Consider the following 21,860-nt stretch of genomic DNA (forward strand, 5'->3'; position numbering starts at 1 on the left):
TGTACACTGGTACAGTTAAGAACTCTCAACACATCGAATCCCGTACAGATTCACCCCCAGGAACAATAATGGGAGTAGTGATACCATGAGGGTAGGGGGAAGAAAGTTGGGGGAGAGAGGGGGAGCTGATTGCACTGATCACCGTACAACACACCCTACCTCAGTGACAACAGAACCGTGGGTGGGGGGGAGACAGTGGATGGTATAAGATGAAAATATTAATATTTTTAATTTATCAAGGGTTTGGGAGGGTGAAGGAAGGAGGGGAAAATGGGGGAGCTGATAACAAGGGCTCAAGTAGAAAGAAAATATTGTGAAAAGGATGATGGCAACATATATAAAAATGTGCTTGATACAGTTGATGTATGGATTGTTATAAGAGCTGTAAGAGCCCCCAATAAAATGATTAAAAATAATAATTAAGTTATCACAACTACAAAAAAACAAAGAAAGGCTTAAGAGCAGGTGTGAGCAGCGGGAGATTTTCAATAAGCATTTATTAGGGGAAGAGGAAAAGTAGGCAGTGGGGCATGGGGATAGACGGAGGGGCTTCAAAGCCCTTGTGGGGAGATAGAAATAAGAAGTAATGGAAGTTTTCCATAACCATATCTGAGGCATGTTTACAAACCGATGAGCGTGAAGACACAGGGAGGACAGCACAGCAAGGTTGGAAGAATGCAGGCCCATCGCCAAGGCCTGGAACAGCAGGCCGGGGAGCCTGGCTCAGCTGAGGTCATGAGGAGCCGTGAAAGCGTTTTGAGAAAATGAGTGACACAATCAAAGCTCTATTTAAAAAAAAAATAACCCAGTCACTCTGGCATTGAAAGGTGGATCAGAGTAAGGACAGTAGAGGGGAGGCTAAATGGATGGTTTTGTAAGAGACAGGGCTCAATGATCAGGGCAAAGTTATTCCAAGGGCTTCCAAAGATATGTGGGTAATTTCATGCACTGTTTGTGATGACCGGCCAGGGGAGGTGGTCCTGAGAGGGTGTACCTGAGAGGTGGCTTCCGGGAGTGTCAGAGGTGGTCCCATGTTTCCTGAAGAGTGCCTAGAAGCAGCTCTGGCAGAAAGCACAGCTCATCTCCTTTTGTTTCCTTTGTGAAACATCTCTTTTGAAAATGAGAAATTTGCCGCAGGCTTTTCTCAGAAATGTACCTAACCCGACAGTAAAAATAAGCCTTGCTTGTCTTCAAGGTAAGATGTTACAAGGTGTGAAGATGGCATCTAAGAGGAAAGCTTGAGATTGGACATCTGTTTGCACGTTTCATCTCTATTCAAACAGACTGTTCCCAATTTGAACCCAGGAAGCCCGTGGCATTAGAGTCTCAGCGTTTGTGGAGAACAAAGTTTGTGTGACCATATGCCCACTCCTAGCCAGCCGCCTGCTGTATGGTTTCACCAGTAGGGTAGCTCGGGCTCTGCATGGTCTACAGTGGATTCATCTAGATTTGGGGCATTTTTCTGTGGGCATAATCCTCCACGTAAACTGACGTGGCCATCTGCCCACCTTTGGAATTTAGTGGGACTCCATTTCCCAAAGCATTTCACTTTAGCCAACTGCTACCTCCCTGGGCCTTGTTGGATAAGATTTAAGATGGCAGGGGAGCATTTATAGGCTCTCCTTTCCTGTGTGTCTCCAGTTGTTTGTTTGCTACCTTACCTGCTCCTCCCTCCCTTTAATTACGAAATATTTTTCAAATGCAAAGTAGGAGGGGGAACCCAAAAAACCCCTTCCCCAAAAAGCTATGTATTTAAATTTTTTTTTTTTTTTACAAAACAACCTCATTACCTTCAAAGTACTCTCCATTACACTTAATCCATCTGTCCAGTCTGCGATTCCATTCTTGGAAACAGTTTTCAAGCTCATCTATTTGGATGACTGGCAGCACCTCCCTCATTTTTTTTCTGTACCTCTGTCCTTTCATGTCCCTCTTCATTAGCAGAAACAAAGAAGTCACACGGAGTGAGGTCAGGTGAGTAAGATGCCTGAGGCAAGAGAGGCATGCTGGGCTTTTTTTTTTTTTTTTGCCCCAAACTGGCTCATTTAGGTTCCTTTAAAAAAGAAAAAAGTTCAATCAAAAAATTATATTTTTCCTCTTTAGGTCAGTGCACCTGCTCAGTCTTCAAGGGTAGCCAGTGCTGACCTATGAGAACTTTATTGGGGAAACCTCACCTCATCCACCCTTACAGCTCTGATCTTACCCCATCAGACTTCTCTTTGATCCCAAAACTCAAAAGAGCATTTTAAAGGAACACGTTTTTAGTCTCTTGGGGATGCTGAAAAGGCTGTTTTCAGATAGTGTAAATCAAAGTGCACAGAATTCTCTGGAGGGACGTTAAGAGAGGTGGAACCACTACCTTCAGAAATTCATAGACCTAGAAGGAGGTTATGTCAAGAAATAGTAGCCAAAAAAGAAGAAGAAAGACAAACTTCACATTTTGACCTTTTTGTTTAATAAAAGTTTTCATGATTTTTTTTTTTTTTTTGCTAACAGTTCTTTTTACTTGGTCTCATTCCTGCACAGACAGCCCTGGGGTATAGTCTCATTCCTAATGCACCCCATCCATGACATCTCTGGGCATGTCAGAACATAGGTATATGGTTCTTCGTCAGCTCTACCGTTGTGCAAGGGAAGTTTCAAGCCTTTCAGTGACAGGAAGCTGCACATGCAGCAAGGGAAAGCCATTGTGATGAGTTTGTTGTGACTAAGGGTTGGTGCAATCATTTCAAAGCGAGGGCAGATGCACATAAAATTAAAGGTCAAGTATGAGTTGTCAAAAGCAGAAAGCATCAAAAAAGATGGAAGGAAGATGCAGAGTCACTGTTCCAAAAAGAATTAGTCAATGTTCAGTCGTTTCAGGAGAACAGAATATGATCAAGAACCCATCGTATTGAAGGAAGAAGTCCAAGCTGCACTGAAGGCACACGCAAAAAGACCTAAGCTCCAGGAATTGACAGAATACCAATGTAGGTGTTTCAATAAACAGATGTGAGGCTGGAAGTGCTCAGTTGTCTATGCCAGGAAATTTGGAAAACAACTCCCTGGCTAAATAGCTAGAAAAGAATTTTGTGCCCGTTCCAAAGAAAGGTGACCCAACAGAAAGCTGAAATTATCTAACAATATCATTATACTACATGCAATTTAAATTTGGCAGAAGATATTTTTTAAAAAGGTTGCAGCAGTGTAACTACCAGAAATTCCAGCCGCACTCAGAAAAGGACATGGAACTAAAGATTTCATTGTTGATGTTAGCTGTGTCTTGGCTGAAAGCAGAGAGTAGCAAAAAGATGCTTATCTGTAGTATTGACTATGCAAATGCATTTGACTCTGGATCATAACAAATTATTGATAATATTGCTAAGCATTGGAATTCTAGAATACTTAACTGTGCTCATGCAGAACCTCTTTATAGACCAAGAGGCAGCCATTCCAATAGAACCGGGAATACTGCATGGTTCAAAACCAGGAAAAACGTGCAGCGGGGTTGTGTCCTTTCACCACATTTTTTCAGTCTGTACACTGAGCAAAAAATTTGGAAGTTGAACTATCAGAAGAAGAATGCAGCATGAAGCTTGGAGGAAAACTCAACAACCTGCAATATGCAGGTGACACAACTTTTCTTACTGAAAAGCACAGGGGACTTGAAGCACTTACTGGTGAACATCAAGGACTGCATGAGCCTTCAGTATGGGTTACATCTCAACTCAGAGAAAGCAAAAAGCTTCACAACTGGCCTAATAAGCAGCACCATGAAGGACATTATGCTTGGTAAAGATGGCCAGTGAAAACGAGGAAGACTCAGTGAGTTAGGTTGACACCGTGGGTGCAACAATGGGCTCAAATATAACAACAGGTGTGAGGATAGCAAGAGACCAGGCAGTGTTTTGATCTGTTGTACAACAACAATATGAGTTGTCCATAAGTCAGACATTTGTGACCAGAGGACTTAGTGTATCTTCCGGGCAAATATGTTCCTAGAAACATGATAAAATAGTTATTAACACTGTATTCTATTTGCTTTGAATTTTTAAATTAAAGTGATTTCAGAGAAAGTTGAAGTTCTCTTTGATTTGAAGTCAGTGAGCCACCAGCAGGAGAAAGATCTGGCAGCCTGCTTCCAGAAAGATTTACAGCAGTGGTTCTCAACCTTCCTAATGCGCGACCCTTTAATACAGTTCCTCATGTTGAGGAGACCCCCAACCATAAAATTATGTTTGTTGCTACTTCATAACTATAATTTTGCTACTTTTATGAATCGGGTGACCCCGTAAAAGGGTCCTTCGGCTCCAAAAGGGGTCATGACCCACAGGTTGAGAACCACTGATTTACAGCTTATAAATCTGTGGGACAGTCCTACTCTGTCTTGGGTCATTGTGATCTAGAATCAACTTGATGCTCATGGCTTTCTGCATGTTTGGCACTGTCTCTAAGATGCTTATCTGGAGGTGGAATTATTCTGGGGTTTTTTGTTTTGATTTTTTTTTCATAAACATGGAGCAATAGATTGACTACTGAAGACGTAACTTTTTAACTGTGTGAAAGACATTTGAGGGTACCATTCTGGCTGGCCTTGCACGACTTGAATTTCACTGTTAGCCTAGAACCAAGGAGTTTTTAGTAAATTCATCAGCTTATTAGTTGCGTAGAATAAATGAATGTCTATATCACAAGCAGGGGAGATTCAGTACCAAAACAGACACTTTTTAGTAAGTCATTCTATTGTAACTTTGCTCTCCTTAATCCTCCTTTTTAAGCTCCTAAGGTAATGCATGGTCATTGTAAATAAGAAAGACAAGACACCAAACTAGATACTGTAAGAAGTTTGTCTCTCACCACTCGTATTCCCCTTATTCACCCTGCAAAGTTTTATGGACTGGGAATGTAGCCATCTGAATTTTTGCCTATGCCTTATCCAATACACCTGTATATTTATGTACATGTATCGTTTCCCCCCTTTTATGTTTTAGTAGAGATGTCATACAGGATATTGTTTTGTGCCAGTCCATCAAGATCTGCAGTATTCTTTTTAGTGGCTACATGGTGTTTCATAGTGTAGTTATCCCGATCCACTATTTTTTTTCTTTCATAGTGTTATTGACATATAATTCACATATACAATTCAATAGTTCAGTCATATTCAAAAGAGTTGGCCAATCACCAGTACCATCCGTTCTAGAACAATTTTTTCCCTTGTACTCATTGTTACTGGCTCCCCACTTTCCTCCATCCTTCTCTACCATAGCCCCAAGAAACCATTAATCCAGTTACTGTCTCAATGGGTTTACCTATACCTATACTGGATTTCATCACTGTTTTTTCTTGATGGATGTTTAGATGGTTTTACAGTTGGAGTTAAACTTAAAAAAAATTTTTTTTTTTTGGACAAACTTTAGTTCCTCAGTCCTGTGCCTGGAGAGATTTGGCATGGTGAAGAGCTGACCCTCTAGAAAGGCAAAACCATGCAGCACCAACTGACAATGGATGCTTGAGTGTGCACAGAGCCAGAGCCACTTAAATTTACTCAGAATAAAATTGTATGTACTTAGAGCCAAGGGACCTAAAGGAAAACGGTGTGTTTGTTCTTATGAAAATAACTAACATGAAATCAACAGGGATTTCTCTCAAACCCCTGAAAACGTTCAGGAGGTAGTGAGATATAATTTTGGTTTCAAGACCAGAAAAGTCAGTCTGGTTGTTGCCTAGCGTTGAGAAACGTGCATCCCTTTTGGTATTGGTGCCTGGTATTAATGTCTGAACAGTGAATTTTAATTAGAAACTGTGTCAAATTAGCTATCTTTATGTGACAAGTTGTTTTCCCAGGATCCCACAACATATGCCTGGTTCTGGGTGCTTTCATTGCCGAACAACTTATGGTGTGAACTAGATCCATTCACCATACTCTCGCCCACTTAATTTTTCACCTGACTGCACTAGCAGGTGCCTGCATCTCAAACCAAAGGTCTGACATCTCTTTTCCCCCTCAGACTCTAGAGGAGAACCACCTGGGTGGACCATGTAAGGCAAAACATGCCTCTTTGGATGCCTTTGAGGACCGAGTTAGTAGAATCAGGATGTATTGTTTACCAAATTCCCAGCCATCTTCTTATAAGGAACTCCTGTCTCCTCCCTTAAGAATTACTTACCTTTTGAGCTCCCTCAAAAGAACACAGTCTCTTGACCAGACTGAAGTCCAGTGGGTGCTTTCTCTCCTTGTCACAAGTCCCCAAATAAGAAACCTTTCCCCTGGACCTAGTTGTGGGAAACCCCTAAGATCACCAAGGCATTCGCTTTCTTCTCCCTCGCAGAGTGGATGTGAAGTTGGCAGTCAGACTGAGTGTTGTGTTCTGCAGGCCACTTTCTGATTTGACTTCACCTTTGACTCACACACCACACTGCTTCTGTTCCTGGGTAAGATGGCAGTGCGCCAGTGATTGCAGTGACTGACATCACCTGCACTGGAGCCTCTAGACTGCTGCTGGTGCGTCCTGAGTGGACTAGCCTTTGAACTGCGGAGTCGGCCAGGCTTGGGGAGTTGGGCCTCCCCCTCTTCTCAGTGTCGCCGCTCTGGCCGCCTTCCTGCATATGGCCTCGACTGACTGGGCTGCAGTGTACAGGTGCCGCTGGGACAGTAGCTGTTCACCCTTTCCCCTGGCTGGCCCCTCACAAGAACGTAGGCTCGTGGAGCAATAATTCACGTGTAGGTGGTCGGTAAGGAAAGTTTTAACAAAAGAGTTGGTTAAGATGCTGATTTATTTTTTTTGCTTAACTCTCTTGTCATGTGCTGAGTGGGGGCGGAAGAAGGAGGGAAGGGTGGGGAATGGTGCTGCTGAAAGCATTTATCTTCATTCCTGCCATCTCCCAGTGTTTATTACCCTGTGATCGACAGATGAGGAAAGCTGCCCGTCAAACCCACGTTCAGCACATTTCCATTTCCCTTCGCTGCAGATTTGAGGCTTTTGAAATCCGCATCCTTTTTGCAGCAATAAAGGTCGTTTCCCTCCCACTGCTGACAAGCCCAAGACCCTCTGGTCCCATTCCACTCACTTGTGCTTCACCAAACAATAAAAGCTGCAGGAGACTCGGCCATTTAAGACGAGTGATTGGGGAGAACTGTTCAGTGTGTGAGTCGGCGGCCCTGCTCTTTCTCTTTTTTCCTCTCGTCCCCCCTCCCCACATTCATATTCGCTCTCACGCTCTCTCTCTGCCTCTCCCTGTCTGCTGAGGCACCCCTTAAGCAGCTCCATTGTAGCACAGTGAGAGGATACCAGCTTTCCGGCTTCACCCAGGGACCCGCTAAAGCCAGAGTCCTGCCAGCAGCAGAGGTTGCTAGGATTTAATATAGGTGAATGCCAGGTTGTAGGGAGGTGAGAGTAGAGGTAGGGTCATTTGTCATACTCTTAACCACCTGCATGTCTTCTGCAGAAGTAGAGGTTTGGAGGAAATACCTGCCTGGTAAGAATGAATGCCAGGTTTTCTGGTTTTGTTTGGAGGGTGTTTGGGGTTTTGGTGCCCCGACCTCTATTTCCCCCTGAATGCTGTGGGTTTGGGAATGCTGTTCCTAATAATCATTCAGCAGCATGTGTTCCTGTGGGCTTATTTGTTTTTGTCTTAAATAATGTTTGTGGGTGGAAGAAAGGTAATGATATTCATTTCTTTGAAAATGGATGTTCTGCTTTCATAATTACTTGTCCCAATTACATCATTAGTGTAAGTGTAGGTAATTGCTTCATTAGGACATACGTATCGAAGAAGGGCAGGTCTACAGTGGTGATGCACAGGGGCATCTTCACATCTTAACTTCAGAGAGCCACCAGTTACCTAGCCAACTACCAAGATAATGAAAGCTTGGGTTTCAGTGTGATGGAATGAGCCAGGTACATAGCTTAGAAGGGACCTCGGACCATTTGACTGACATTGTGTGGGAGAATGGCCATGCCAAGCGAAGTTACATTCTGCCTCAGATTTAACTACTTTCCTGTAGATTTGAGTATGGTTCTGACTTCTTGTCACGTCTGTGAATGACTGTGCATGCTACCATGCTGAGCATCTTCTCTTTAAAGACGTGTTCAAGTTTGATAGCAGATTCTTTGTACTACTTACTCTGACAGGAAGGCATTATCCACTCCTGTGATCTTAACAGATTCTGGTTACTTAACTTTCTCCTCTCTCTCCTTCTCCTCTTGACCTCTTAGAGCTCTAGCTTACTCTGCGGGGACCACGTTATCCTAGTTGGGTTGTTAAAATTTTTGGTGAAACTGTGATGTGGGGAAAGAACTTGACAGATGTTTGCTTTTCCAAAACTTCGCTGCATCCCACCTGTATTTTAAACCCCACCTGATATCCTTGTTGCTCTCTGAGGCTGCCATTTCTTGTATTCGCCTCATCTGGTGCCTTTGACCTCAGCAGTACCTTTCTCTGACCTGCCTCTAGAGTTTATGGTATGCATATTGGCCAATGTTACCCTTGTTCTCTGGAGCAGGAGGTTTTGGAGTCTTTTTGAGTTAATTGGACAATAAAATTACAATCAATCCCTGGATTCTGAATAAATTCTCCTAAATCAGTGTAAGTTGGAGCAGTTGGATACAAGCTAATAGTTCACACCAGTTGGTCAAATGTTTGTTTTAGTCTATAGAATATCATATACCGTGATATGCGTAGTTTTTAAAAATGTTCCCAGATACACTAAAACATCTTGTAAATAATAATAAAGTAATGATAATACACCTATGCCGTACTTACTCAGTATTTTGCATCTGACATGCCCTATTGTACTGTTAATAATGTACGTCTGACTGGCAGGAACCAATGCGTAGGGATGAGGTGAGAGTACTACAGACTAGTGGTTAAGGCTATGTGTCAGCATGGCAAGACTCTTGGAGGTTTGGCAGGTGTGTAACATTGTTAGCCTCCATCCTGTGATCTGATGTGGTCGCCCTCCATTTCAACATAACGCGGAATTTCACATAATGACTAGGTCATTAAAACCTAACCATGTCCCTTAGTGAGGAGTAGATGTGATGTGTTAAAGTATTTCATAAAATAGTGCTCGTTTGTTATTACAAACCATCGTATGTACCGTGAGCTTTTAATATGTCTTAGAAGAAGTACAAATCTGTCTTGGAAGAAGTTCAGCCAGAATGCTCCTTAGAAACAAGCACAGTGAGGCACCATCTCACATACTTTGGTCAGGTTCTCAGGGGAGACTAACTAGTCCCTGAAAAGGGACCTCATGCTTGGTAAAGTAGAAGAGCAGCAAAAAAGAGGGAGACCCTCAGCAAGATGGGTTGACACAGTGGCTCCAACTGTGGGCTCCATCCAGCATTACATTTGTGAGTGTCATTGTGCGTCAGAACCAACTTGATGGTACCTAACAGCAGACTGTATGGGGGTTGGTTCATAACTCTGGGTTATACATAAATTAGATGATTTAGGGACCTAATTCCTGCTACGAACATAAATCTGGGTAAATCTGCTACCCACGACTTCTTTAGAGTGTTGAAAAGCAAGGATGTTACTTTAAAGTACTAAGGTACCTCAGACCCCTGGCATGGTATTTTCACATGCACATGAAAGTTGGACATTGAGTAAGGATGGCTGAAAAAACATCTGTGCATTTGAACTCTGGAGTTGACGATGAATATTGAAAGTATCACGGACTTCCAAAAGAACAACAAATCTCTCTCTGAAGAAGTACATCCTTAGAAACATAGATGGCGAGACTTGCACATGTTATCAGGGGAGAACAACCCCTGGAGAAGGGCATTGTGCTTGGTAAAGTGAAGATCGGCCCTTGATGAGATGCATTGACCCAGTGGCTGCAAGAATGAGCTCACACGCGTCGTTGTCAGGATGCACAGGACCGGGTGGTGTTTCATTCTGTTACACAAAGAATTGCCGAGTCAGAGCTACTGGATGGACCTAACAGTAACAATTAACATTAAGTTTACTTCCAGTGTACAAGGGGGTTGAGAAACGTCATAGAAAGATGTTACTCTTTGACTTCCAATCTCCACAAACTTTGTCGTACCCTCGTATAATGATTGATGCATCAGTTTAATGACTGGCAGAACCGTTATTAAACAACCTAAATCTGGTAGACCCAACACTTTACTCAGAATGTTTCCCACGCTAGTGTAACAGAATGACACCCACATAGTGCCGGTTTCCCTGTCTGACATTCTGTTTTTACAAACAGTGATGTCCCCTGATACTCCTTTTGTTTTTTATGTTAGCCTTAAGATACAGGGAAGCCTCATTTCAGCTATAGGTGACATACTTAGAAAGTGGTCCTGTGACTCTTTTTTTCTTCCCGTTTGATCACTAGGTTTCTATACAATCTACTTTCTTTAAAATTAGATAGCTTATGTTTACACAAACCCATGGTTCTGTTATAAACACACAATAGAATGTTACTAAGCCACAAAAAGGAGTGGGGTTCAGAGGCTTGCTACAATGTAGGTGAACTTTGAAAGCCTTATGCTAACTGAAAGAAGCCAGACACAAAAGAACACATTGGATATGTTTCCAATTACAATCCAGTGCCCTGGAAAGGCAAATCTGTAGAGACAGAAAGTAGACATGTGATTCCCTAGGCTACAGAGGCAGGCCGAAGGAGAGTGACTGCTAATGGGTACTGAGTGTTTTGAAGGTGGATGAAAATATTTAGAAATTAGATGGTGGTGCTGGTGGTTGTAAAACTGATTCTGGCCATGGTTGCACAAATATAGCCATCTAAAACCCATTGCATCATCTACTTTAAATGGCGAATTGAATTCTATTTTAATAAAGGCATTATTTTAAATAAACCAATATATAGTTGACCATTTTCCTCTGTCAAAACCATGAGTGAACTTGGAATGGGCCTCCCCTTGGAAAAAATCTTGTTATCTGTCATCAGGGACTCTTTCCAGGGCCCCAGGTTACAGAATAATTGACTATGGTCTTAAATTGGATTGTTAAAGTGATGATAAGGTGACAAAGTGAGTGTGACTAAGTGCTGAGTTAAGCCCTCTTCTTTGGACAAATCCGGAGACTACATCTGAAAGAAGCTTTCTGGGAAGAAAACTAAGTGTTCTTCTAAGGCTGCCGTTGGTGATGTATTTGGGGAGGAAGACTAGGTCTCCATGTTCAGATAATGGTGCGTTGTATTGCTCTAAGAGGAATTTTTCTTGTAGACAGAAGCCAATGTGTGAATTTGCAAAGTGCTCAGGCGATCCATAAGGGAAAAGTTAAAATAACCAAGCATAAAAACGTACAGAGGACATGAGTAGGTAGTAGAGCACACCACAGGAAGTACAATGAGATAATAAGTAAAAGATGCTCACCGGTACACAATGTGATTAAAGAGAGACAAACAGATGCCAAAGGTGGTCTGACCATGCTTTACTTCACAGACAGACAGACATTTATATGGACTCTACTGTGATGGTGGTGGTGCTTTTTAATAATAGCCTTCTTGAAAAAAGTTGCATGCCACGTAAGTTCACCATTTAGTAGTGTTCAGTTAAATGGTTTTCATGTATTTGTGGCATTGTGCAGCCATCACCGTTGTCTGTATGCTTCAGAACATTTTTATTACCTCTTCAAAAACCCCATACCTAGTAACAGTCACTGTGCCCGTCCCTTTCCTCCCCGACAGCCCTTGGCAACCATTGAACTGTTCTGTCTTTGCTGATTCTGGACATTGCACACAAATGGAGTCGCACAACATGTGGTCTTTGGGCCTGGCTCTGTAAGAAGAACCGGAAAACAGGGATCAGTTGTTCGGTTGCACCTGCCCTGGTATTTTAGTATGCACTCGCTGACTAGTTAGCAAGCCGAGTGTGTGCTCCCCTGGCCCCATGCTTACTCCACCTTCCCAGCAAAGGTGGTGGCCTGAACAAGGCAGTCTCGAGCAGTGCAGCCTTTGTAGGTTTGGAACGTAATTTCGTCCTTTCCTTCTTTGCATCTGCCCTCTTTTACCTTCCTCGAATTAGCTTTTTTGATAGATTTACTAATGATTCCCATTGTTCAGTACTTTGGCTGAACTGTTGAATCATACTCTTTATTCCCTTGCTCCTCGCACAGAACTTGGAGACAGGCTAAGAAGCTGTTTTAGAAAAATGTTCCTACTTCTCTCCAAGCAACAGAAGAGAGGAGGAGTCTGAGTGAGGCCAAGAGGTGCGCGCAGGCTATCTGCCTGGTCGAGCCCACCTACCGTGAGATAGTCGTGACTCCTGGCACTGTATTCCTGGGTGCATCCTGGAGGCTTCAGGGCCAAGGTCTGACTTGGAGAATGAGACTTAGCAGCTTGATTTTGTTTCCCAAGAGTTGGCCAGAATCACTAGATTTAAGCTTCATTTCTCCCTGTTTTTGTCTTTCATCAAAATAATCCTTTTTTTACTCGGAGGCTCTAAGGGGGAAAAAGAGTTCACAAACCTCTAGGTTGTATGATAGACAGTGAATTGCCATGACAGTGAACTGGCTGTTGTTAAGGACCGCTGTTTGTTCTGCTGCCTCCAGAAAGAACTTGAATAAAAGGGAAAGTTCCCAATGAATCTAGGGCCTAGGCATTAACCTAACTGCCCTGGCTGCACAGTGTTTAAAGACCTCAGCTACCAAAAGGTCAGCAGTTCAAGCCTACCCTCTGTTTTGTGGGAGATGGACGTGGCAGTTTGTTTTCATAAAGGTTACAGACTTGTAAACCAATGGGACAGTTCCGCTCAGTTCTACAAGGTCACTATGAGTCACAGTCGATTCAGTGGGATGGGTTTGCTTTGGGTTGTTTCTCTCTTGGCTCTGGCTTGTTGTCTGTACCAGACACTTATAATAGGGCCCCCCTCTATGAGCCTTCAATGACAACCCTATATGTTCAGAGGAACTGCACACAGAGATGGAAGTTGGTGATTAAAATAATTTTATAATGTAGTCATTTATTAGGCAGTGTTTGCCATCACTTTATCATCATTACTTCAGTAAGTTCTCCCAACAACCCGATCTAAGTTGTAGGTACTGTTATTAACCCCCCCGCCCCCATTTTTTTTTAACAGATAAAGAAACGAAAGTTCTTATAGGTTAAGTCATTTGCAGTGCGAAAATGAAGCGCACCTGCCTCTGGAGGCTGTCTTCTCAGAAACCACGTCTGGACAGCAGCAGCAGCAGCTTTAAAATACGGGTTTCCCCAGGGTTTCCCAGCTCAGACAAGACACCAGTCCATGGGAGAAGTGGAAAACTGGAAGGAAGAGTGAATAGTGCCGTGTCTCTGATTGGTTCTTTTCCATAAGCAGTATCCCTAACAGTTGGGTTGTTTTCAACAGCCAGCACTTCAGTATGGGCCTTTTAAGGGTTAAATGTCACCTACATTTATTGAGCTTGGGAGTTTATCATCCCAGGACTATCCCCACATCCACCTCCACTCCACTCCCCCACACCTCAAATATTTGGTATCTAGAGGCACTGAATTTTTACAGCCAGATACGGGGGTGCTACTGGCATCCAGTAGGTAGAAGCTAAATCACCTACTACACACAAGACCCTTTCCTCCTAAGACGAGGCGTTCTCTTGCCCACAGTGTCCGCAGTGGAGGCTGAGCAGCAGTCTGACTAGTCCATTCTCGTATTACTTGGGAGAACCTTGAGACCTCAGAAATCCCTCAGTGGTCCTTTGGGCTCTGACTTCAGAGGCTAAGTGCTTCCTATGTAAATGCTCGGTCCATTAAGTCGCTCTGGCATTTTCTTATACCTTCAGTTGAGTGGCCTGAGGCCTACCAAGTGATTAGGCTGTTTTCATAGGTAGTACTTTTTCTTCCTGATGTTTCCAAGAGACAGGCTCAGTTGGCCTGCAGTTCTGCCAGAAGAGAGCCCAGTGACAACACTCTAATTTGTTGCTGGCATCTTTCGCTCCCTAATCTGTTTACATGGCACTGAAAATTGACTCTCCCTGTGCCGGGCTCTGTTCCTCCTTCAGCTCCTTGTCACCCCTGGCAGCGAGCACCTCCCTAGCTTGTTCCACGCAGCATGCCCATGCGTGCTCATTTTAGTGCACAGCTGCTCTCCAGAGATGCTTCTCGGGGCAGGGACTGTATGGGGTGATGCTGCTGGGCCTGGAGCCTGTACTCTCAGTTACCGTGTTTCCCTCGTGTAGATTCACAGCACTCTCCAGGTACCTGCTAGTGCCCCTTCCTGTCCCCTTCCCCAGATTTTAAGCTTCCAGAATGTTGGGTGGTTTCTTCTTTTCCCTCTCCCAGCTCCTAGCATTTTGTTCATCGGGTCCTGAGAAAGTCAACCTGCCTTCCTGTTTTGGGTTATCTGCTTTCCTGTTAAAAGGTGGGGAGGAAATGAAGAGGAACGAAGTCATTTGAGAGAGATAAGTGGGTTTATAGCAAGAGGGCTGAGGACTGATGCAGAAACGCAGTGGAGTTGAGCCCCAGTCAGAATGAAGCAGAGTAATTCTCTCCAGTTATATGGTAAACCTGAGAACTGGGGGGGGGAGGGGGGGGATTAATGAGTGAAGTTTTTATTAACAAAGGACTGTAGGCAGTTTAATCCTCCTCATGACCCAGAGTTCAGCAACCACTGCCAAAACCAGCTGAAATCATTGTAGGTGAGTTTCTGTGAAGGTTAAGTCCAAGATATGTATTGACCTCATCTCAGTGATGGGCCCCAGGAGCCTCAAAAGGGTTTGAGGTCAGTAGACTCATTGATGACACCCCAAGTGCCACCTTCAGTGGGGGCATGGCTACTTGAGGTTATGTTTTAGATTGCAAGGTTTTAGACTTTGTTGTTTAGAGAGAGATTGATTTATGTCGAGTATGTTTCTCAACTTTAATTTCACTATTACCTTCTTAAGGAGCCTCTTCAGATCCCCCATTCCCCACCAGCTTTTTCTCCTCTCATGAAATTTTAGTATCAGCAAGCTTCAAAAAAGATCATGGAAAAAAATCCATGAGCTCTTTGTTAACTCTCTTTGTACATTTTTGAAGCCCCCTCATATACCCTAGCTCCGTTTGTATTCTGTGGCCTTTTGGAGAGGAACAATGTTTTGTACAAACTTTTTGTTCCCCGTGCACTGAGTTGGCATGTAACATACTAGTATCATCATCTTGGAAATGAACCATCCTTTATTCGTACCCCTTCCAGCTTGAAACGGGCCAGAGCGCTGTCAAGAAAAGGCAGGTGTAAAGTATTTGATGTGATGGTCTGCAGCACAAGGGCAGCGAGAAGGAGAGGACTTTCCTCTGAGTTCATGGCTTGTTGTGAGGGAAGATCATCCCTCAACAGTCTCTTGACTGCGGAAAGAAAGGGAAACACCGGCTCTTGAAGAGCAGGTTAAATAGATATATATTAATGCTGATAGCAAGACTGTTTTGCAGTGTGATGTGCAGAGGAGGGAGACGGGGGGATTCAGAAGAATCTAGGTATAAAGTTGTCCATTGTTCCAAGGCTAGTACAAGTTCAGTGCCTCAAAGTAGGAGTCGATTTGCAGCAGTGAACACCATGTAGGTTGCCTAGCACAAATTCTCCCAGGAGGGTTTGGCTATGTCTGATCAGAAGGGTGGTTGTCTATGAAATGCTCCTCGGAAGGAGGAGGAGGAAATGACATGTTCATGTAAATGAAATACAACTGCAAATTAAAGTGTCACCCTGTGTGGTTTTTTTTTTTAAATCCATTTTTTATTTAATTGGTTACCAAGGAATAAAATGTCATACAGAAGTATATATCTCAGAAAGCTAAACTGTGAGAATATTACAAGTGAATCTCAATTCAAGGACCTCCTCATGGGGGTGGGGAATTATAAAGTATTGCTTTAATAAAAATATTCTTAGGCTGCAAAGCTAGGCTTATAAAAGTCCGCTGTGTTCCAGTGCCAAGGGTTCAGAAGCGATCGCCAAACATTACCTTGTTTGTTCTTTCCTGCCTCTCTGTCCAATCAGCTTGATGCTGGCTGCCTCTTCCCTGGAGGGAGAGAGCCTCCCTTTGCACTGTTTGACGAGGAAGAAAGAGATAGACAAAAGGAGGGGGTGCCCAAAGAGCACCACCCACTACAGTGAGAACCAGGCCCCCGCTGCTGGCTTTTCTGTGGTACTGGTGGCCCCTGTTTTCACCTCCCTTCTCTCCTCGTGCTTCACATTTTAACTGAGACTCACCTGTTCTCCTAGACTGTGAGCCTCCCAGACAGTGTCTGTACCCTGCCTACCACGCTGTGAGCACTAAAGTACTGTGGCGTAATTATGGGAGGGGGCTGGGGGAGGGCACTGGATTTTATTTCCCATGCAGCATTGTTCTTTGTGGGAAACACATCTGGTTTTTCTTGGAGATAAGAATTTGACCAAAAAAAACAAAAAAGGAATTTGACAGATGGGACTCGTCAGCTTCCTTCATCCCAGCCCTTCCTCTCCCAACTCTCTTCCTCATCACAGTATTGTCTGTTGTACAATGGAAACATGTCAATAAATAATATAATATGCTCCCTTTGTCTCCCCACACACACCAGGTGCTGTGATTGGTGATGGGCAGTCTGCCGTGGCCAGTAACATCGCCAATACGACCTACCGGCTTCAGTGGTGGGACTTCACTAAGTTTGACCTCCCAGAAATCAGTAATGGTAAGCCCCGGGAGCTTGAGAACAGAAGGGCTGTCTTTTATTGGCAAGTGAGCACCTCGGGAACTCACGTGACCCTAAGTTTTTCCAATTTTCTTGTGCCATGTCCACTGTGTTCTCTTCCCTGACTCTCCGTTCAACACGTTGTCAAGCGTGCATCCAGCACTCAGCCTGAACAGTGAACAAATGTTGGGTACTGAAGTGAACACAAAGCTGAACGTGTCCTTTCTGCTCGAAGGAATTTGCAGACTCATTTTCTCAGGCCTAAGTCTGTAAGCTTGGGTGGATCTGAGAGAACACAAAAGGAAAGGGAGTGTAGGAGCTGAGAGCCAGACCTGTGCCCCCTTAAGGAAAGATTAAGGTGATGTTAAAGTCATTTATTAACTCAGATCTGAATGGAACAGAGTGAATGGCATGATTGATAAGGGATTTACAAACATGTCTAACAGTCCAATTTCCTTGCTTCTAGGGAAGTACGCACTCCCATGCCCCAGCTGTTCATTTGGAATCACATTTTAGACATTCCACTCCCCGTTCTAGTCAGGGCCCTTCTCTCATACACCCTTAAGATGTGGCAGTGCAGCCTCCGCTTGACTCCACACCCTCTGTCCAGATGGCCTAACCCATCGCTACTGAATCCCTGTTAAAATGTCCTTTCTTATACCATGCCAGTGTTACCCTGGTCTCTTCTCTCATTGGTCCAAGTCCCACCTTGGAAGCACCATAAACAAGTATAGTGGTTCCTCTTCCAAATGACCTAAGCCCCAGACCCTTGCCATTCAGTTGATTCCGATGCATAGCAACCCTATATAAGGTTTACCAGGCTGTGAATCATTACAGGAACAGAGCCTCATCTTTCTCTCTAGGAGCAGCTGTTGGGTTTGAATCTCTGACCCAATGGTTAGCAAGGCACTGCTTATCCCACAGCACCACCAGGGCTCAGTTTTTTTTTTTTTAAATCATTTTATTGGGGGCTTGTACAACTCTTAGCACAATCCATACTTCCATCCGTTGTGTCAAGCACATTTGTACATTTGTTTCCCTCATCATTCTCAAAACATTGGCTTTGTACTTGAGCCCTTGGTATCGGCTCTCATTTTTCCCCTCCCTCCCCGCCCCCCAAGGGCTCTCCGTTTTTCAAGCAACAGTCTTCCATATATATCTCCATTTATTGAAGATAAACTGTTTGAGTCTTTCTTGTCAGGCCAAACTTATTAGATTTCTTCTGATTTGGTTCCATATCCTTGTCAATTCTGTTCATTTTCCCTTTCGATATCGGTACCCTCAGGCAGAATAGAAGGCTCCGGATTGAGCTGTGTGACACACAGGACCCTGTTGCTTTAGGCAGTCATAGCGCAGCCTAAGGCTTCTGCAGCTTTGCTGAGGTCACTCTGTGTGCACTCAGCTACAGCTCCTCCTCCAGGGCGAGCCCGCCACCATTCTGTAATTGCTTACAGAGCTGCTTGCTCGTAAACACCCGAGCGAGCTGGCGTTTGTTTCTCTTCCATTTTCTCTGGATGGTGTCTGCAGTGCCTGGTTCTGCCTCTCAACATCGCTTGGAACTTTGATTTAGTCTTTTTCTCTGTCTTCCATTTGGTGGATCCGTCAGGCCATTGCACCAAGCACGACGGCAGGTTACTGTGGACACTGTCCAATAATCTGGTCTTTAGCTCTGCTGGGGATCTTTGCAGTCCACCTCTTCTCTTATTGAAACCCACCTATATTCGAGTACCTCAAGATCTCTGGACCAGGCCTTTCTTGCCAGCATTTATTTAGTAACTGTTGTTTCTTAATTTAGTCTTCTTAGCCGCTTTTATTATCATTTGAAATAGATGATATAACTATAGTTCAAAAAGGTTTTAAATAGAAAAGAATTTTAAAAGAAAGAAAAAAGAATGCACAATGAAAAGTCTTCCATTATACCCCAGCCACCTGCTGCTTTTCTCCAGAATCCAAAATTCCCTTCCACTGTCAGCTTGCTCTGTACGGTCAACAGTATTGCAGATGTATACCAGCAGACAGAAATGTCTGTTTTCTGCATTACCACACTCTTCTACACTTTGCTTTCTTCACATTTTAATTTTAGGTTAGAATTATCATTGATTGATTAAAAGTACCATTAATCATGAAAGCGCTTACTCATCACTTTGTATAACCTCCTAGTGTGGCCACTTGGTGTGAATGCACTGTCTGTCTGTCTGTCTATTTGTTTGTTTAAATCATTTTATTGGGGGCTCTTACAGATTTTTTAAAAATCATTTCATTGGGGGCAGCGCTGTCCGTTTTTGCCAGTCTGCAATTGAACTCCTCTTAAAGGGGTTCAATCTTTGGCTGTGCAAACTGTGCCACAACCAGTGAATTTCCACCATGTGCAAATACAGTTAAGCAGATACATTCCTGGAAATGCCCTGCAGGGAGAAAGAAGACCGTGCGCTCACTGTGACTCTGATGGATACCCCATTTGCCCGCTGTGGGGGTTGTGCCAGATTCCCCCCTACCTGCGATTTCTGAGTGCACTGTTTCCCTCAGCCCTTGCTGATAGAATGTGTTATCAAATGTGGGGATATTTGCAAATCTGAGAGGCTAAAGAGAATCGCACTACAGTATTTTAAAGCTTGCATTTCTGACAGCCCCAATGAACTTGCCCACCTTTTCATAGAATTCAGAGCCATTGATTGGTGTCACCTCCTCCTGACCTCTCCTTGAACTGTTCCTGTTTTTCTGTTTTATTTTACTGGTCTTCTTCCAGTCAGATCGGAAGAAGCACTTTATCAATCAAGACAACTAACTTCTAATAGGAGTTTCTTATTTGATATTTGACTTTGGTAAAGGTTATTTTTATCACAGTTTTTGCAAGTTGTTAAAATTATCCATCTTTCCTTTTATGGTCCCTGGGTTTTGTGTCATTGTTAGGAAGATATTTTTTTAAAAAATCATTTTGTTGGGGGCTCATACATTTTTAAAATCATTTTATTGGGGGCTCATACAACTCATCACAATCCATACATCCATCCATTGTGTTAAGCACATTTGTACATTTTTTTCCCTCATCATTCTCAAAACATTTGCTTTTTAGTTGTGCCCTTAGTATCAGCTCCTCATTTTTCCCCCTCCCTCCCCGCCCCCTTCCTCCTGGACCCTTGATAATTTATAAATAATTATTATTTTGTCATGTCTTACACTGTCCAATGTCTCCCTTCTGTTGTCCGTCCCCCAGGGAGGGGGTTATATGTAGATCCTTGTAATTGGTTCCCACTTTCTACCCCACCTTCCCTCCACCCTCCCAATATCGCCACTCTCACCACTGGTCCTGAAGGGTTCATCTGTCCTTGTGTTTCCAGTATCTATCTTACCAGTGTACAGCCTCTGGTCTAGCAGGATTTGTAAGGTAGAATTGGGATCATGACAATGGGGCTGGGTGGGGGGGTAGCATTTAAGAACTAGAGGAAAGTTGTATGTATCATCATTGCTATACTTCGCCTATACTGGCTCGTCTCCTCCCCACGACCCTTCTGTAAGGGGATGTCCAGTTGCTTACAGATGGGCTTTTTGTCTCCACTCCGCACTTCCCCTCATTCACTATGATAAGATTTTTTTGTTCTTTGGTGCCTGATCCCTGATCTCATTGACACCTCATGATCACACAGGCTGGTGTGCATCTTCCATGTGGTCTTTATTGCTTCTCAACTAGATGGCCACTCGTTTCCCTTCAAGCCTTTAAGACCCCAGATGCTCTATCATTTGATAGCCGGGCACCATCAGCTGTCTTTACCACATTTGCTTATTCACCCGCTTTGTCTTCAAGGATATCTAGTTCAATCACATTAAATGGATAAACTAAGGAGACTCGGTATATTTACATTTTCTCTACACATATGGCATGATATTCTTTTTCCTGGTTTCATTTGTGTCCTGTTGTACACATATCTTAATTTTCTGGTGTTGAGTTGTTTAAATTTTACTGAATTTGGTTACTAATTGTGGTTAATATTTGATTCAGTCTCATAAACTTCTTCTTTTAAGTCATCGTGGAAATAGTGATAATTTTCCGTTAGGCATTCCAGTTTTTACACCTGTGATTTCTTTCTCTTGTCTAAATTAGACTGGCACCATCAGAACAGTGTTAAGCAGTATGCTTTTAGTGGGTATTTTCATGTTGTTCTAACTTTAGCAGAAAACCATTCAGGTTTTTCCCATTAAGCAATCTTGCAGGCTTTTGGATTGAGCTCGAACTAGGTTATCATTTTAAGGAGATATCTAGTTTATTGAGAGCTGTTATCAAGAACAGATACTGAATTTGGTGGACTCTTTTCCACATCTATGAAGATGATCATGTTTTTTTCTCTCATTTAATAATAGGAGTTATGTTAATAGATTTTATAATATTGAACTCAATCTTTTTTTTAACTCAATCTTATATTTCTTTATAAGTGTTATCAAATTTGGGGATACTAACAAATCTGGTAGATTTAAAAAAAATGTATTTTGATATTTTTTAAAACCCCATCTGGTCATGCTATACCAGACTAAGTCGAAAACTATTGCTAGAGAATCCCAGAAACTTTTAGAAGCAAAACTATTAAACTGTGACCCTCTTGTTTCTTGCCATGCCTTCCATCTAGGTCTGTGCACGTCTGAGTGGTGACGCTCCCTTAAAGCACTCTCTGCCCTTTGCTCCCACCACGTCTGCATGGCAGCTCTGCCCCCCTGGGACTAATACTGTATTTCGTTTCAGTCATCTGAGTTTGGGGAACAAAAAGAAGACGGAAGGGTCGAGATCCAGAGCTCTAGGGTGGGTGTGTGTCGGGCTTCCAAAGAAATTCCCATAGAACAACCCTTGCTGCGTTCGCAGACAGAGCAGATGCGCTGTTATGGTGGACAACAAATCTTCGGTGCAGCTTGCCTGGCCTTTTCTGCACCAGATTAAATAATAAGCATCACACTGCTGGAAGGCGGCCCAGCTGGAATTTGAACCTGGGCAGTGAAGCTCAAGAGATTATGTACTTAAGCGTTATAGGACTGTTACCAAATATGACTACCAAAGCATTAGGTCTAGACCTTTAAAGAATGGTACCAGTAATTCAATTACTACTTACTGCTCCAAGGTTTGAAATTGTGAACCTGAGTATAACATTGATAGCAAACACTGAGATTCTATTAAAAAGAAGAGTACAGATCAATCTCACTTATGAAAATCAATAAATTATGAGTAAGCAAGACTAAGATAATTGACCATTAAAGAAATATATGGGTGAGTCAAAAAGTATTGCCACTGGGG

General features: G+C 43.2%; 1 protein-coding gene across 8 annotated transcripts in view; it reads left to right on the plus strand.

Moving 5' to 3' along the window:
• Positions 1–21,860, plus strand: part of AMBRA1 (autophagy and beclin 1 regulator 1) — a 183,384-nt gene that overhangs the window by 128,877 nt on the left and 32,647 nt on the right. For all 8 annotated transcript variants that reach the window (XM_045290836.1, XM_045290837.1, XM_004708334.2 and 5 more), the window contains one exon: positions 16,475–16,585. In XM_045290836.1, the coding sequence (XP_045146771.1) occupies positions 16,475–16,585 (111 nt within the window). The remainder of the gene's footprint in view (positions 1–16,474; positions 16,586–21,860) is intronic.

Source organism: Echinops telfairi, unplaced genomic scaffold, assembly GCF_000313985.2.
Source record: "Echinops telfairi isolate 266 unplaced genomic scaffold, ASM31398v2 ScPeMD7_60;HRSCAF=208, whole genome shotgun sequence".
NCBI classification, from domain to species: Eukaryota; Metazoa; Chordata; class Mammalia; order Afrosoricida; family Tenrecidae; genus Echinops; species Echinops telfairi.